Source organism: Sturnus vulgaris, chromosome 4, assembly GCF_052056855.1.
Source record: "Sturnus vulgaris isolate bStuVul1 chromosome 4, bStuVul1.hap1, whole genome shotgun sequence".
In the NCBI taxonomy this organism is placed as follows: Eukaryota; Metazoa; Chordata; class Aves; order Passeriformes; family Sturnidae; genus Sturnus; species Sturnus vulgaris.
In genome coordinates, this window is record NC_142246.1 from 15,530,734 (window position 1) to 15,548,711 (window position 17,978).

The window sequence follows — 17,978 nt, forward strand, 5'->3', positions numbered from 1 at the left end:
GTCTGCTGATGCTGACCTAGAATCAGTGATGTGCTTTTAGAAAAGCATAAAAGTATTTGTGCTAAAAAGTAAGAAATAGGACAGGACAGTAGAGGAAGCTGTGCTCACACAGCAGTCACTGGTGGCTGAGCAGTTCACTCGTGTTGGAAACACCGAGGCGATTGTGTCCATGTCACAGCGGGGTCATTTTGGAGCAGTCAGAACAAACTCACTCAATCCTTGACATGCACATCTCAACTATTGATGCCAAATGCAACTTGCTAAGGAACTTGCAATAGGTAAATATGCTTTAAATGATCTTTGGTGATTCTCAGAAATGACTTAGGGACACAAGTGAAATGTAGTGTTCCTAAAGTGTAATCCCCAAACTCTTATGCTGTTTCCAGGCTTGCATATAGGAAACAGAGGGATTGTGTTGCTTTTCATCCTTTGCAGTTTTTGTTGGAAACTTGTCAAACTGCAAAATGCCACGACACTTTTCTGCTGGTATTTGTTCTATTCAGAAGCTTCTGTAACTGTGACGAATTAATTTTGTAATTTTAAATACAATTTTGAGGTCCTGACCTCCCTATTTTGGTAACTCTTTAAATCCCTAAATCGTGTTGCAGTATGAGTTTGTGTACATGCAGCCACTTCAGATCAGAGATGCTCTCTGTTCCTTGAATGCTGTCTGAACATAGTTGAAATGGGCCAAGTATACAGTTGTTTTTCTCAGTTGTAAGTCAGAGCTTCCCTGGGACTTAAGTGGTGGTTTTTTTATTTTTTTGTTCTCTCATCCTCCCTCTCTTGAGTGGTCTCTTCTTTAAGCACTACTACACCTTGAACAACTGGTGCTCATCCACTCTTCTTAAAATGAATTTTGAGGCAAAGCAGGAGCAAAAGAAATCTATAAAAGCCCCTGGGCATGCCTTCCTGAGTAAGACTAGTTTTGCCTTCTTGCTGTTCTATTGTGCCTTACCACATAGACAGGTTCTGTCTGGCATTTCTTGGGAATGCTGGACTGAAAAGATGAGATTTCCTTCAAGTAACCTCGCACTCTGTGGATGTCTCTGCTGTGAATGTGGTTTCACTGGTGTGTGTTAATAGAAAACTGACTGTCCAACCAGAGACCCCTGGGGCTGGTGTGAGACTGGAGTCCCTGCCCTGTGGGGAGAGGCTGAGGGATCTGGGCTTGTTGAGCCTGTGAATATTGGGAGGATCCCCAGTTACCTGCAAGGAGTACAGCAAAAAGAGAAAATTGGGCTCTTTGTTGCATATGGTGTGAGGATAAAAAACCAGTGGGTGAAAAAGGCAGTGGAATAGGTTAAAAGCTGCTGGAACAGATTGCCTGTGCAGGTTCTGTTCCAGTTTTTAAGACAGGCCTAGGTGTGAACTACTCACAGCTGGCTGCCTTTGAGCAGGGTATGCAACTATGAACTTTCCTGATGTCCTTTTATGCCGAACTTACCCTGTGATCCTTTCAGGCCAGAAACCTGAGCAGCAACTGGCACTGAATTTCCAGCCCCTCTGGGCACATTGCCTGTAAAGGGAAGGGTTTTCTGTGTAATACAAAATTTGATGTGTTCTTGTAAAATTACTTTACCTTTCCAGGAGGGGTGGCTGCATAATTGCAGGATGGAAAAATCAGATGTGTGCTGTCTCTCAAAGTTCACTATTACTGATAATCAAGGTTTCAATGTATGCAGCTGACCTCCTGGGAAAGTCATGTAGTAGCAAGAATGCATCCAAAGGTGACAAGGAGCCAAGCCTGGAATTATCATCCTTGCAGTGAAAAAGTTTACTTGGTATGCATTACTCCTTCTGGCTAAAATAATGCTGTTTTTTACTTTAATTCTATGTACCCAACTTCCCAGCTGCTTAATTAGTGAATAAAATTTCAATTTCTAAAATATTTTATTTAAAACAGTCTCTTTGTTGCTCTGGACTAATTACTGTGTGTCCTTCCTCTGTCTTCTGGCTAAACACAACAGGGTGTCAAACATGAACCACACCAGACCTAGACTTGATTGCCTATTAAATAATGGTAAAATGGCAGTGGTCACTCATCAAACTTAGAGATACCATGTTTATTCCCACACTAGTTTTTGTTTCTTAAAACCAATGTTTTGATTCTTGCTTGCTTGTGTATTCAGTCTCTTCAGCCTACACACTCAAACAGCTTCTCTTGACAACAGGCCTTGGGCTGGCTGCTCTCCGGGCTGCAGGACAGCAGGGGCTGGTGAGCTCGGGTTATGCCTGAAAACTCTCGAGTCAGCAGGCAACTAAAACTCTAAGGATTAATAATAATAATAATAATAGTAGTAATAATAATAATGTTAACAAAAACCATACTTCTGCTTGGACTGAGGAAGACATGTCCAAACCAGTGAGGTTCTGGTATTTACTAGGTCTTTGAAATCAGAAAATCCGTGTGGCATCTCCTCTCACGGGCACACAAAATTCCAGCTGTGTTGGCTCCAGTGCTTGTAAGACTCATGTCCTCCTGACTCCTTGCTGGTGGGAATCCACTGAAGTCAACTTCAGTGCCTCTCCCCTGGGAAGTTTAATTCTTTTGGCTTTCTTGCCCCACAGAACTGAAGTGCATGTAACAGTTGAGATAGATAAAGACCTTCTAAACAGCTCAAAACAGGATGAATGTTTATTCTTTTAATCACATTCTGCATTTTTAATCATGTCCAATGTTTCAGAGACTCAATACCATCTTGAGATCTTGTGACACCAGAATTCATAACAATCTCTATTTCAGTTACTGGATTGCACCTGCAAACCAACAAACCTCTGTAAAGAGGAAAATCATCTTCATTTTTGTAAGGTGAATCCTTAAAACCTTTGTTTTATAAAATACAGTGTCTTCCAAGGAAATTTCCTTCTGGAAAATTAGTTCTTGTCAAGTAAAGGACAGACAACTCATCATGAATTAAGAAACCTCTACTCTAGCTACTGAATGTATGACTCCAGAAAAGAGAAGTATATCATATGGTTTTATTCTAACACTTTTTTTATAGCTCTATTAATAATAAAGTTTTGATGAATGAAGTACATGAACCTTGCTAAGATCATTTAAGCATGGAATGTCTACAATGTAGTCAGCTACAACCATTTACTACTTCTTTGAGTAGAGATAAAATTTTGATTTTACATTGAATTTCCAAAGTACACGGAAAAAAATGAAATAGGAAGAGCATTTACATCCATTTTTAATTGGTGGCAGGCATAAATTCATAAAAACAAATGGGGAAGAAAGACCATTTAGCAGAAACCTCAAAAAGTGCAGATACAGATTTGTTGAATGACAATCTTTCATGAGATTCTCCAGCAGGCTTGGTCTTTCTTTTAGACATTAGGGTCATTAAACACTGTCACACAGAAGTTCTCAAGATAAGTGAAGATGAAAGCATACTGCAGAAACAAACTGGTGCTTCCATACATTTCAATCCGTTGGTGAAGGAGATCTCCTCAGATAATTTACTTTTGTACTGCTTTGCTTCGAGGTAGTCGGTCTCCACCTTTTACAGATTTGTTTGAATTATTACCATAAATCTTTACATGGTGACCTATGCCACAAATTACATAATATATTAACTTTCGTGCACAAAAATAAAATCGGGAAACCATAGTTAAATTTAAAGAACATAGAAAAACCACAATACTATTAAAGGGGAACATCCGATTCTGATATAAATTTGTACTGCAAGAATTTCATGATGGTCAGATGTGAAACTTCATATTTAGAAAAGAAAAAGTACATCAAACTGAATAATGCTAGTAGTATATAAAGCCAAATCACACAAGATCATTTCAAGATCAATGTAATAAATGCTTATTATTTAGCAGAAAAAAAAATCAGGAACAATGTACAAAATAATAGTGCAAGAACAGCTGCAATCTATTTGTTCTCATCAGTTTTGAGATTTTGGTTAAAAACTTTACAGCTGGCGAGAGATGCTGTTGAAAAACTCAGATTCCACTCAGTGGGCTGATTAAGGCACATCTTTATGGACTTCAAATGTTCATTTTCTGTGTTCATGTCTATTGAATTCTGCGGCTCCGAGACTTTCACTTGTAGCGTGCTGTGAGAAAAGAAGTGGGGGTAGGAGAGGGAAAAAAATGAGAAAAAATTTAGTACACTTTCCTCTTGCCCTGCAAACAAGCTGATAAGAGGCAAGATGAGGTGGTGGCAGATCCTGTATTCAGTTGGGGTTTTTGTTGTTTTCGTGCACTATGTTCCAGAGGCAGAGATTAGAACCTGACAGTGCTGTATCTCTGAGGGCATGGCTGAGGCCCTGGACATTGCAGGGCCCATCCCAGGTCAGGCTCCTGCTTGTGCTGCTCCTTTGCAGGAGGTGCAGTAACATCTGGCCTTGCTTCAATCATCTCCAGCTGACTACTGCAAAGGCACAGAGCAGGAACTGGGCAAGAGTTTGGGGCTTGTTTTTATTGCTGGAGCAATATTAATTTAGTGCAGCCATGGAAGGACTAGCCAATAATTTGTTTTAAATCTAGGGGAAAAAGTAATGCAAGAAGGGAAAGAAACCCAGTACTTTGTGGGGGTCACTAAGCAGACTAGGACAGATGTGTGAATTGAATCCTCAAACAGTTTGGGTTGGAAAACACCTTTAAAGTGTCTACTCCAACCCCCTGTAATGAGCAGGGACATCTTCAACTAGATCAGGTGCTCAGAGCCCCATCCAGTCCAATCCTGAATGTTTCCAGGGATAGGACATCCAGCATCTATCTGGACAACCTGCTTCAGTGTTTCACCATCCTCATCATCACAAATATCTTCCTTAATACATAAAGCACTCAGAAGTGCTTTAAGATACAAAACACACTCAGAAGACTTTCAATCTTCATTTCAAACCTCTTCATTCCTTTTATTTTAGTCTACCTCCTGCAGTGATTTGTTCCCCTGAGTGTGTTACATTGTTTCTCACCATCCCTTTCAGAGTTTTTGAGAACTTCCAGAATGATACAAAGTTGAAAATATTTCAAAGGTACTAAAAAGAATGTTCTAAATCCTGTAATTAAGGGTAGGAGGTAATGATCATGATAAAACCTATCTGAACACAGTTTCCTATCAAAGACATATTTAAGCAGCAAAGATGACTCTGAAGGACTGAATGTGCTGTAGTGTAGGACTCACATGGGTGTGCAGAGTAGCTCAGGACAGTCAGTGAGTGCAGGACTATACCCTGAAACATTGCCCTGTGCTATTCAAATAGCAGTGACTGACTTGAATTAAAATTTCTTATGTCATAGCAAAAGGGAAAGAGCTTAGGCAACAGCTAAAATGACAATTCACTGTCACAGATATCAGAAACAGATTTAACTCATTTACATTTTAAAATAATCGCCCCTCAAGGCTGTGTGCCTTCCTGACATGGCAGTGAAACAGAAATTTCTCATTTACTAACACTAGTTCCCAGCCCTCCAAACTGGTGCACTGCTCCCATGCCCTGCATTTCCCTGGGTCATTACTCAGCCTCCATCTTTTGCCTTATTTTGCCTTGTACCCTTTTCTTCTGGTGGCTCTGATCTTTTCCTTCCTGCAGGAAAAGGAGTGCAGGTGTAGATGATGGACACGACTTCAGTTAGCAAGGTTACTTTCTTGAGTTGACAACCTCTTCAGACTTAGATCTTTGCCCTCAAAAAGTCAAAGGCTTTTCTTATGACCATGGGATTAAGTGCATATGGGAGAAGGTGTTAAGGGTGACTTCTGCAGTTAGCAGCTTTCCTCACCCCTACTGATTTTGTGCTTTTCAGGCATGGCCAGATAGCAAAACATAATTTCTAGTAACTACCCAACAGCTAAATGCAGTATAGGGCAGGAATGTTTTGGGGGTTTTTTTGTTTGTTTGTTTTTTTCGTGGTGGTGGTTGCTATCTGAAAGGAACGTAAATGCCTTGGGACTCAAGAAATTGCAAATTATGAAGTAGTATATACGTGCAAGGTGCTTTAAACCCCAGCATTTCTACTGTCTTTAAAGCAGTAGACAGATAAACCATGTTGAATGCTGGGCAAGTGCCAGACAGAAAAAGCAAAAGGTTTGGGCTCTTTGTATGACCTGGCACATTCCTTCTGTAGATCAACTAGGAACTGGTAAGGGCCATTATCCAAATGACACTGCTGGTGGTGACAGTGAATCCCAGGATTTGGTGCAATTGTGGCCATCATTCCTCATTTGCTTGGATTACAAATGAAAATGCTGAGTGCCATTGTAGTACTGAACAGCTCTTTCCAAGGACTAAGCTCTGTCAGGGACTGTCCTACTCTTCACCTTTTATGTTTGTAAAGGTTTCTGTAAAAGGTGCAACAGGCTGGACTGAATTTGCAAAATTAGAAGTGGAGTATGTGTTGATAATTGGCATGGGGTGATCTATTTACCTCTCAGAGAAAAACTCTAGGAAACTCAAGACTTTGCTTTTTAAATGAATGCATAAAAACAAGAATAGAAAAAATAATTAATTAATTAATTTTTTCCCCCCAGTTCTTTGGTATGGGTAACATCAACACAAAAAGTTTAAGAATTTTAGAAAATTTTACCTTCATAAAAATTAAGTGGAAAATAATATGGTTAGAGATCTACTTTAATATATTTGTTAACCAATAAGAACCTAGACTTTCATCTTGCTTTTCATTCCTTTACCTGTAGTGATTTATTTTCCAGCTGTTGATGTAACAAGTTTTTGTGTATTTAAATATTTTAAAATCAGAGAATATAATTAAAGGGATAAACAGAAGCAGTTGGATTTTTCCAGTCAAATCCATCAATAGATTCTACTCTAAATTTTATTCCACTCTACTTGCACAAGCTTCACAGTACATTAAGAATTCCTAGCAAAAGAAGATGTTGCACACAGCAACCCTCCTCCTGTCAGGAATTCCAATTACAGCCTGATGCTCCCAGAAGCCATGGGGCCTATTTCAGGAAAGCCTGGGAGAGTATCCCCACTTTAGAGCCCCCTGGAGCTCTGCACTACCCACACTCACACCAGTAAGAAGATGGAGCTCCCTTTAATGCCCTAAACAACAGGCACATACTGACCTGACATAATGGTCTCTAAAAAGGTTAGAATTTCCAATTCTGTTTACCATGTGTTTACCGTGTTTACCATGCCAAAAATTATCATTTGTTTTGTTTTTATTCACTTGGGACTGGCTCAGTTAATCAGCTTCCGTGCATGTGATTTGTGGCAGTCAGCTACAGGTGCTTCTGTGACATGGAACATAAACTCCAGCTATCCAATAGCTCTGTTTTCACTGGGGAATTTGAAGACAGGACAACAGTGCTAAAATCCCAGTGAAAAAGATGAAAACCATCTTCATTTTTTTCACAATTTGTATGACAAATTAGTGAGATGTCTTGAATACTCATAATTTTTTCTTCACCTTAAAAATTATACTACCCTCTCCTAGTCCTTTTCTCTAAATATTCTTAAAGTGCTGGTAACATATTTACTGCTTAATTGAAACGATTTTATATTTCCCATGTATAATAACTGATCCATATAATTCTTGTCTCTTCTTAGAAAGTAAACAAAAATAAAGGGATATGGAAACGTGACTATACTTTTTGATCCGAAACAAGAGCAATCTGAAAAAATGCCTTGGGGAGCCAAATTCAGCAGCCACTCAGCAGGTGCTCTGCCATGGTTCTGTGCAAGGGGCCTGCTGAGTCTCAGAGAGGTTTGACTCTTCCCCAGGGCCATGTGAAGCACAGAGGGGTGGCAGGCGTGGCACCGAGGACAGGGGCACACCCGCTGTGATGGGGACAGGACACGGCTGGGTCACTGCGAGCTGGGAATGCCCTCACGTGCTCTGGGCTTTCTTTGGAAGCTGCTGCTCGCCAAACCAATGGGTCTGGAACAGTCAGTGAGGACTTCAAGGTTTTGTGTGTGTTGTAACTCCCAGGTCCCCCTTCCCCATGACTGAATCACCTCTGAATTTACCACCTTCCAACAGCGCTGCAGCAAGGATGGATTGCCTGTGGTTTTGTAACAAACCTCTCCTGTGTTACTCTAACTCATCTGAGCAGCCAGGTCAGAGTAACATCGATGGACTCTCAGCTCCTCTCTGGTCTCCTTGGCTAAGCAGAGAACCCTGTCTTGTGTAGTTAAGTTTCCAGACCTGCTGGGGCCTAAAGGGATTATCTCTCCCCACAAAAATTTCCTCCTATCATGAAATAAAAAGGAATAAATAGAAAGGTTTGAATTCAACCTTCTACTAAAGTAAGCAATGAGTGGCCTCCCCGTGCTCCTAAGTGATAAAGAAAACCTTGTTCTTTTCCACACTTCCTGTTAAAACTGCCTGAATACAACTTTTCTTTTTTTTTTTTTTTTTTTTTTAAATTCACATTTCTTTCTTTAGTTTTACCCGAATCATCATTATAGTATTCAAAATACTGACTTTTAATAGCAGGATGAGAGAGCAACACCAGAAAAATTTATGCTGCCAAGTACAAAATGAAGATAATATTCTTTGAACTGCTTAATTTCTCTGCAGTTTGGAGCCACATTCTTCCGGAAAAACAGGATATTTGACACCTCTTGTCATTGCATGAAAATGATAAAGTTTATAAAAAATCTGGCTAGCTCAAGTCCATATATTTGCTGAGTTAACATGTCACAACATGTTGAAAAGAAGTAGGAAAAGAGAAAGTAGGAATGGGTAAAAATGTCTCTTATCTGCCCCAGCATTTCCCATCAGAGATTGCCATCAACACTGCGTGCTCATGTGCTGTAAAACAGCTATGGAAGTATCACTGTAGGGCTATGTTTCTCTAAGTCTTTTGCAACACCTAGGGTAAAAACATCTCCTTCCTCACTATTTGGAAGCAAGGTCAAACTGGCTCTTACCCTTCTGTCTGACAGAAATTCTGCAAACTGCACTTGTTAAACACTGCCAGCAGTGATGGCAGACTGGTAGCTTGGAAAGCACAAGAGCATCTGTGACACACAGCACTGACTTGAGGCTTTTACAGAAAGGTTTCAAAAACACTAAGTAAAAACAGTAAAACTTCAGCAGAATTTGAAAAAATGTTCTCTGTACAAGCTCTACTCAAACAATTTCTCAAAAAAGGAACTAGTGGAATACACTAGGTTAAAATCTACAACAGCAATCTATAATGACTAGCAGCCTCAGTATGATTTCCAACAGAGACTGATTTGGTAATGTAATATATATTGAAAAGGAGTAAACCAAGCATGCACAGTCTGATGGATCTTCTCTAAAATTTAAAGTCAATTTTTCCACAATGCCAAAACCCCTACAAAAAAAAATTGTAATGTCTCATTTCCATTTACCAACTGGATTCTCACTGTAATATGAAACAACATATTTCAGCTGTTGTGGATGGAATCTCATTTGGGAATCAGAGAGAGAAAGAAATGCCCTGGAAATCAATCAAAGCAAGATGGGAAGATAAGCAATATTCAGGGAGTCTTAAAAGTTAGCTATAACAGTCAAATTTAACACAGCTGGAGTGCTAGGACAAACAAAACAGCACAGAATACCAAGACAGGAGGTGAACTGAATGGAGACAAAAAACAGGGTGAAAAGTCAGAACCAGCCATAATCCCAGACTGAAATTATGGTGGAAAGTTAATTTTGCTCTTCAGACTAACTCAAAGTTGTTTTTTTGGTTTGAGAAAACAAATATGAATGAAATACATACAAAATATATGAGAAAGATAGCTAGAAGAGGCAAGTAGGAATTTGTGAGCGCTCTTGGCTTGTCAAAGAGCATTACTTACTGGTAGCTTTTTTCTGAATATATTGAGATAAACACACACTGTTCAAGCTTTAAGTTTAACTTGCACAGAGACAAAATTATATAGCACTACTGGTTATCAGTACTTCATCTTCAAAGTCCACAGCACGACAGTAACACTGAACAGCACATGGCTACATTTCCAGGTAAACATTTGGCAAGTGGAATGGATGGCAACAGTTTCAGAGTGCAGTTAGAGAAACAACAGAACTTTCTCACCAAAACCAGTCAGCCTCAGAAAATTACAAGCAGATCATAGGCAACATAAAAGGTTTAAATTGCAATTTCATTTAAGAATTTGGGAACTAAAACTCTCCTTTAAAAATAAATTAATCAGGCTTGCACAGCCATGGAAGTACAGAGCTCCATTCTAATGGCTCCCCAAAATACAGGGCAGACTTGAATATATGTTGACAAGTTTAAATAGCAACAACATTCCTTCCCCCTTTTTAAGTTATAATTATTTAAAGCAGCCTGACTGAAAAGGTTATGTAGAACAGCGATCTTTTTTACAAGAATCACTATGTTTTGTGATATTACAGACTCCTTAGCAGTCCACAGAAGGCACAGGGTTCTTCAAGAACAAGGAAGTAGAATATTACTGTAAGCTGTCACTGAAGTGGGCATGAGGAAGTCATAAAATTTTAGGGTGTAATTTACTAGTGATGATAGTACATAACCTGTTAAAGAAAAAAATAATCTTATGATCTCAAATTGTTCGTAAAATACTGTCTTAATAAAAGATCTTGGGAACAAAAAGCAGAGAAGATTCTAACAGTTGAAAGTCAGCATCATTAATTTGATGATGAACATAATGAATTCTTAGCTTCTAGGCACCACCATGAAACAAGCCTTCCTCTGATCATAAGTTCCCTGAAAGAAAACTAATTTCTAGATATTACTAGAAGTTAGCAGTATGCAAATAAATAAAAACCCTAAACACCTGTTGTACAGATGAGCAATGTTGTATTTGACTTACAAACATACTGTAACAGAAGAAAATACCTAATATTAATTAAAAATGGTTTTGAATGAGGCACAGTAAGGGAAGGTTGGAGGTTCAGAACAATGTGTGCTGCTGGTTCAGGCTGTTCTGAGGAAGCACAATGCCTCCATCTCAGTGCTGTGATGAATGCAGCTATGGAAGTCCTGTCATTTGAGCTCAAATCTTTAATCCATAATAGTCTTTTGACATTATAAATGCAATTATGTTATGGAGAGAGATCATCTCAGAAATACAATGAGACAGTCCCTGAGTGGTTTAAAACCCACCAGACTTCTGAATTAAGGAAGGTCAAACAGCAATTTGCAAATGAGTAATTTCCTTTTCTGAGATTTCTACTACTTAAATGTAATTTAAAACCAGCTGTAAGTAGTAAACTGATAAATAGGAAATGTCAGCAACAAATATGATACACAAGAGAATTTATTCAAACACACATCTCAAGAACTTTAAACTAGAAAGACAGGTAAGAACTACCAAATTTTAAGAATTGATACCTTAACTATAGGTCTTAAATATTTATTACATTGCAAAAAATTTCTTAGATGTTAAAAAGAAATAATTTTTATTGAATATTTGGAAAATTAGGCTAAGTGCCCCAGTAAAAACACTGAAGCCTAACTTTAAGTAGCTTTTTCCCCCCGTACAATTTACCCTGCATTCAAAATGACTTTACACATAGGCAAGAGAGCACAATTCAAGTGAGAATAAGAATTTATTTTTAAAGAAAAATATTATAAGTAATTCTTACAGGTTCTAGACAAGACTTTTTCAGCTAGGTTTCCATTTCATATCCAGGGAAATAATCTATTGTTTGGCCCAAGACTTCAATAGTTTGAAATAAGACAGCTTTGAGGGCAGACCTGTGTCAGTAAAATACCACGTATAATCTGAGTATTTGTGAAATCCACACCTTAGGTAATAAGAACCATGTGACAAGACTATGACAAGATCCACGTGAAAAGACTGACTTCCTTGATCATCTTAATTTTCATGTATGCATGTATTTTAATATGAAATATGAGAGCCTCATTATTCTAATTCATAGCAGAATCGTAATTTAGAAATATTCTACCCTAAGCTACAAAATGAAAACAAAGAATAAGAATACCTCCGTAAGACCTCCTTGGAAAAACTTGATTATAGTCATATTACTCACTGATGGCTTGACAACTGATATACCAAACAGAGCAGAAATTCAGACTTACACTTATAAAAGTATTTTAAGTCCTAAGTTAATTTTAAGGCCATTTCTACTGGCATGCATGAAGTAAGAAAAATAGGTCTAAAGTTGATCTTAACTGAAGAAAGAGCTGCCGTCAAGTTAAGATACCTGCCCCACTTACAGACAAACCATGATAAAAGATAGAAGCAGATTCCCCTTATGGATGCCCAGGAGGGGAGACAGAAAGGAGCATGTGGAAGTAAGTGGAGGATGGAGAGCAGGTGAGTGGCACAGCCACTGAAAGAAAGTGTGAAACTCCTGCCTAAATTTAATATGTGGTTAGGAACCAATAAAGCTGAAAGCAGACATAAGACAGGTGAGTTTCTGCTGTTGAAAAGACAAATCAAATAGCAAAATCTAGTCAGATTGATGAAACCAAAGAAAAGAATATAGAATAGGGCACATTGCCTCCATAAATCATGACGTTTCTCACTAAAGGTTTACATCCTCTTGACACAGCAAGAGATACCATTATTTGTACTCCAAATAAATCAAACAATAATCTAAACAGCCTTTACTGATGTCTGGAACATGAGAGGAATCAGCATCAAAAAATGAAAATAAACAAAAAATGCTTGACCTGTCCCACAAGAACAGAATGTGTAATTTGCCAAGAATATGGCAGCTGAAACTGTAACTTGTCTAGGGTTATAAAGCATAAAGAGCTGTTGGCCCAAAAGCATGGAGATAGGAGGATGAAATATGTTTAAGTATCCTGACCTTGGAAAAGACATATCTTTACACTGCAGGAAGAAAATTAAATTACGTGGTCATCAATACAAAAAAAAAAAAAAAAAAAGGATTAAAAATCTGGTATGGCTTTTTACAAAAGACTTCCCATACCTTGCTTTGAAGAAATCTGTGACAAAAGCTGCCTGACATTTTGCTCATAGTATTAAAAGCCTCTTGGCAGGTGTATGGATAGAATGGACCAGCCAAAGTACACAATGAAAAACATACAGTAAAAAATCAAAACAGGAATAAAATTGGGCAGCACTCATCTTCTGCAGAACTTGCTTTGGCACACACAAACACACAGCTTGGGATAAAAGGCATGCTGATGCATGATCTGAGAATCAGTGACACTTTGGTACTAACGGAGAGCAAGGTATGAAGGCAGGATGCAAAGAAATGTGGAATAACCAGAGTCTAACAGCCTGGCTGGTCTGAACCGTGGCTCAGACATGGGTCTGAGTAAACAAAACGAGTAACAGCAATGTTGTGAAATGAACAACAGCTCTGCAGGACCCTGGTGCTGCACCAGGGCAAGACAAGCACTTCTGGGACAAAGGCACAGGCAGCTACTGTGGAGCACAGATGAAGCACGAGTCAATGCTGTACTGCTGCAACACTACAAGTAAGTGTCATGAGATACAAAAAGCAGCAGGACAGCCAATGGCAAAGGTGCAATTTTCATTACAGGAGCAGAGCTGATGTGCAATGACTTGACATCCCAATTGGGCTCATCGTCCTCCTTGAAAAAGTGCGCACCCTTTTCTACAAAAAGGTGCGAAACTGCAGGGAACACATAGATCATCTGATTTATTAAGTGAGTAATTAACGAAAAAAGTTCATGAAAAATCACACACTGAGAATGAAATATAATGTGAGCATTTAGATGAGAAAACAAGTCAGTCTGCTGAAAGCTGGCAATCCAACAATGGGAAAAAAGAAATAATGGAGGAGATATGGAAACTGTTTTTCACAGATGGCTTTCAAGATGATACCTCATGCACTGAAAGGAGACGATGGGGAGAGATGTGTCTCAGGAACAGCACTATTTTATTAAGTTACACTGCAAGCAATCAAAACACTGAGTCTTAACCTGGTTAGAACTGCGGAATGCGCATTAATTATTACTCAGTTGCAATAATTTCAATCTTTTATTTGACTAGCAGTCAAAGATTTACTTTTCTAGCTTTTTATAAAGCAGTATTAAAAAAACGTTTGTGAGCAACAAAGTAAAAAATTCCAAATAATTTCCAAATTGGTATCTCAGTCAAGGTTCTAGTTGCAGTTTTTCAAAATAAGTGACTTTCTCTTAAAATCATCTTAGAAAGGTTCACAAGTAGCACATATCTCTATATAAATAAATCACACATTTCTATATAATTGTATTTGGTAAAAGCCTGATTTCCAAACATTCTCCTCTGATTTCTTTAAAAATATCTAATAAAACCTTTAAATAACTATGAAGTAAACATGGGTAATGAGGACTCCATAAATTTTCTTTATCCAGATCACACACCCAAAACCGCCATCACATTTGACATGACACTGAACACAGGAAGCACAACACTGCCCTGACTGCCACCAAGGGCAAACCTGCCAAGCTGTGATGCTGTAGTGGGGTGTGCACAGCAATACTGCAAAACACTACTCTTAAAATATTAGGCTTCTCATATACAGCAATTTCCTTTCGGATACATCCAACTATTTAGTTGTTTATCACTGTAAAAAATCTGTCTAAAAAATAATTAGAACCTGAAGGTTGTCAACAGCTTTCAGAAACACACAGCATTCTGTGACACCCAAGATTCAAGGACATTTTAGAAGGCCTTTCTTTTCCATGTTGACCACAGGAAACATTGGAGAGAAAAAGGCTTTGATAAGGAAATACTGTCCTTAAAATATGGCAAAAATACTATTTGTATTATATTAATATCCAGTTACCAAATAAGAAAAACATTTATATTAGTCTCAAAGGTTGTTTAAACAATATCTTTAAGACACAACTGTGCAATTATAGCAAAATTAAAGGACACCACAAGCAAAAGGATGAGCAGTGAATAAACGTGGCATTATATTTGGGTTAAAAATCTGAAAAATATTTCAAACCATCAAGGGTCAGACTAAAGCTATCCTTTGATGAGTGAAAGATGAATTAGGAAAGGAAAATCTACCCAAGGATACATGTAACAACAACCAGTCATCTCACACAATTTTAAATTTCCTCCTTCGAGACTGGAACCAGAATCTGCACTTTTTGAATGTAGTTAACTGAAGATTCCAGTATAAGACACTTCACAAAGGTGTGGTGAAAGTAAAAAAGCAGCACTAGCTTTAGCATATAAATAATAGAGAAATGCAAACTAAGGCACAGTACATAGGCCTCTTTAAATTAAAGCATCTCTCTTGAACTATTTTCAACACCAAAATGTGGAATTGTCTCAGCAAAATGAATCTGCTCTGGTCATGGTCAGACTACATAAATACTTAATTTACAGGTTACACCTTCACAGGCTCTGTTGATTGACTCCCTCCTTTTCTAACAGCAACAGAAGCTCTGCTTCAAGGCCATAAACTCTCAACAGAAGAGAGGATTTAAAAAATGATATGTACTTGTCAGATTCTCAAAAGCACTGTGCAGGCCTTGGAAAACTGCTATTTTCTCTTCTAGAAAAAGGCTTACAAAGAAAGACAGAAGATTGTCTATATTTATTTAGTATTACCAGTTCCCTAAAAAAAGCTGAAAAATCTAGTCATTTCCTCAAGAGTGAGGAGAAATAGGAAAACGTAACTACGAGTTTCTCAGTTTTTGAAGAGGCAAAATTAAAAACAGACAGAAAAACAATACTGAATAAAATTATGTAAAAAACACCCCAGCTTAGGTATAAAACTAGGTATATAAATCCTACACAAAGGCTTAATGATCACGGCACTAAACCACAGAAAACTACATATCCTAGCAGGTAAAGAAATTTGAAGACCTCAGAGCCAAGTTATTTTAAAAAGTCCATTATTCAAAGAAGCAAAAGTCCTTAGCTCATAACCTTCAAAAGAAGATGAGTAACAGCATACCCTAAGGCAATATGCAAATAACTGGAGTTTAAAACTGAACAGTACCCAAAACCTACACACCCCACGTTAGATCACATGATGTGAGAAAAAGAAGAGTACATCATTTGGTAAGTAGAATTCCAGAGTGTAAAACAAAATGGAGCATTAGACTGTGGCATGGGAGCTGCTGTTGTTGCATCAGGTGGAATGAGGCAGAGACCATTAAGTTCATTAAATGAGTAAGGATTTATTACACATGTATATTCAACTCTGTATCAACTGTACCTTTTTACTTTTCCACTTCTGCATTAAAAACGGCCCACTTACTGAGAACAGTCATTCATTTCATATTCTTATATTTCTATTAATGCTCTTACTTAGGTTTATGTTTGCCTGTGAAAAGGTAACTTGTTGTCTGGCAACTACATGAAAATTTTTATCTGCTTGCTCTGCATCACAGCTGAAACTTATTTTAGAGCCAAGTAACCATCTGATGAAAAGCCTTTGTGAAAAGAGCCTTCTTAAGGTAACAGATTTAATGACTGTTACAGTATGTCTCCTCTGCACTTTTCCTAACCTAATATTTTAAATTTGTTGCTCATTAGGGGTGTAGAATGTGGTCCTTCATGAAAGCTGAATAACCTGCTAAAACCAATCTTGTTTGTCACTACGTTATTCACAGCAGTAGGGAAGGGGGTTTCCATTTGTAGAATTATCATTACTGGATTGAACTACCATAAGACAAATAAGCAGCAATACTGGAATATTAAAACCATACTAACACAGATGTATAAAAAAGCATTCACAAAATTTTCTCTTGAAATTTTTAGCAAACTTATAGTAATGGAAGTTAAGTTTTAGAAAATGTTTGTCTGTAATATAAATACAGATATTATTTTATGTGCACAATGAAGAGACCAATTAGACTCATAACACCAAAATTTTCATAGTTACGATTCTTCACTCTTGCAGGCAACTTTGAAATGACTACAAAAATTAGCAAATTCTCTTTTCAAGTACTGCACTAACTTGATTTCATTGAAGTAGAATTTAAAAACCACATTCAAACATAATAAAAAATTAAAATTGAAAAGTCATGTTCCTTGCCAACAAATCCAATAGATCTAAAACTCCAGACTACCTTTAGAAAATCCAAAATGTAAGGGCTAAAATGCAAAAGTTCATGTTAGATTAAAATATCCTAACTTTAAGTGATAGAAATTGATTTTTAAAAGCTTTTGTACGCAAACTAATATGAAGGGCAAGTGCACAGGTCTGTGATGTCAGCTCTGCCTGCTACAGTAGAAGGTTCACAGTCTCTTTTCCATCTGTATGAAGTCCACATACACCCTCTGAAGCAGATTTTTAAAATCTTCAGTACATTGCAAGATCATAAAATGGAGTACTTTACATGTCCCACTTTTATTGTTGGATTAATAGTTTTTTGTATTTTAGCTTGGCTTTCTTGAAACCTTTTGCCCAAGTCCGAAGCATGTGAATGTGATCTTCAGTGTTACAGGTAAACTACTCTCAGGAAAAGAAAACAAATGCTTTCCTAAAAACATGCTTATGTAATCTTCTTTACACAATGGAGAATAATAGCATTTCAGCGTTGCTAAAGAAATTAAAATTGCCAGAAGACGGATTTAGAGTAAAAGGGAGCTGCCCCTCAACACATCAAATGCATTGTGGAAGCAACAGTTCAGAAGTAGCACCAAACATCAAATGGACCCATGTATCTACCAGCCACCTTATCTTGAATACAATAGGCAATGAGAAAAAGCAGTTAACTCTTTTCTGTTGCTGCAATGAGTCCGTGGCTAGTTCTGGTTGCTGGACACTACCTTGAGCTGTAAGAATTAAATTGTTTATTCCTGCTTGCACATGCAATGAAAATCAAGTGCACGTAAAATTTTTGTAACAACATTCTGCCCACCTGCCACAATGTTTCACAATAAAACAGCATCACAACATCTCTCTCTTTGAAGAACATCTGGTAAGACCCCAAGATCCACAAAAGTTGAAGAAAAACTTCAAATACTGAGCATAAATGTATCTATAGCAACATTTCAAGCATGACAACAGAACAATGATATAATTTATGATACCACATAAATGAAAATACAATCCAAAGAACATATGAACGAAACATGATGTTTTCATGTGTATTAAACTTCCAGACGCAGGAATTATGTTTGAAG

At 37.7% G+C, this 17,978-nt stretch overlaps 1 protein-coding gene across 2 annotated transcripts in view; it reads right to left on the reverse strand.

Annotated features, from left to right (window-relative positions):
• Nucleotides 1–2,620: 2,620 nt before the first annotated feature.
• The window catches only part of LCORL (ligand dependent nuclear receptor corepressor like), an 80,522-nt gene continuing 65,164 nt past the window's right edge, over nucleotides 2,621–17,978 (reverse strand). Inside the window, exon 8 of one of the 2 annotated variants that reach the window (XM_014889005.2) lies at nucleotides 2,621–4,070. In XM_014889005.2, coding sequence (XP_014744491.2) covers nucleotides 4,057–4,070 — 14 coding nt within the window. In that variant the 3' untranslated portion in view covers nucleotides 2,621–4,056. The remainder of the gene's footprint in view (nucleotides 4,071–17,978) is intronic. The other variant, XM_088163201.1, reaches the window with a different exon arrangement.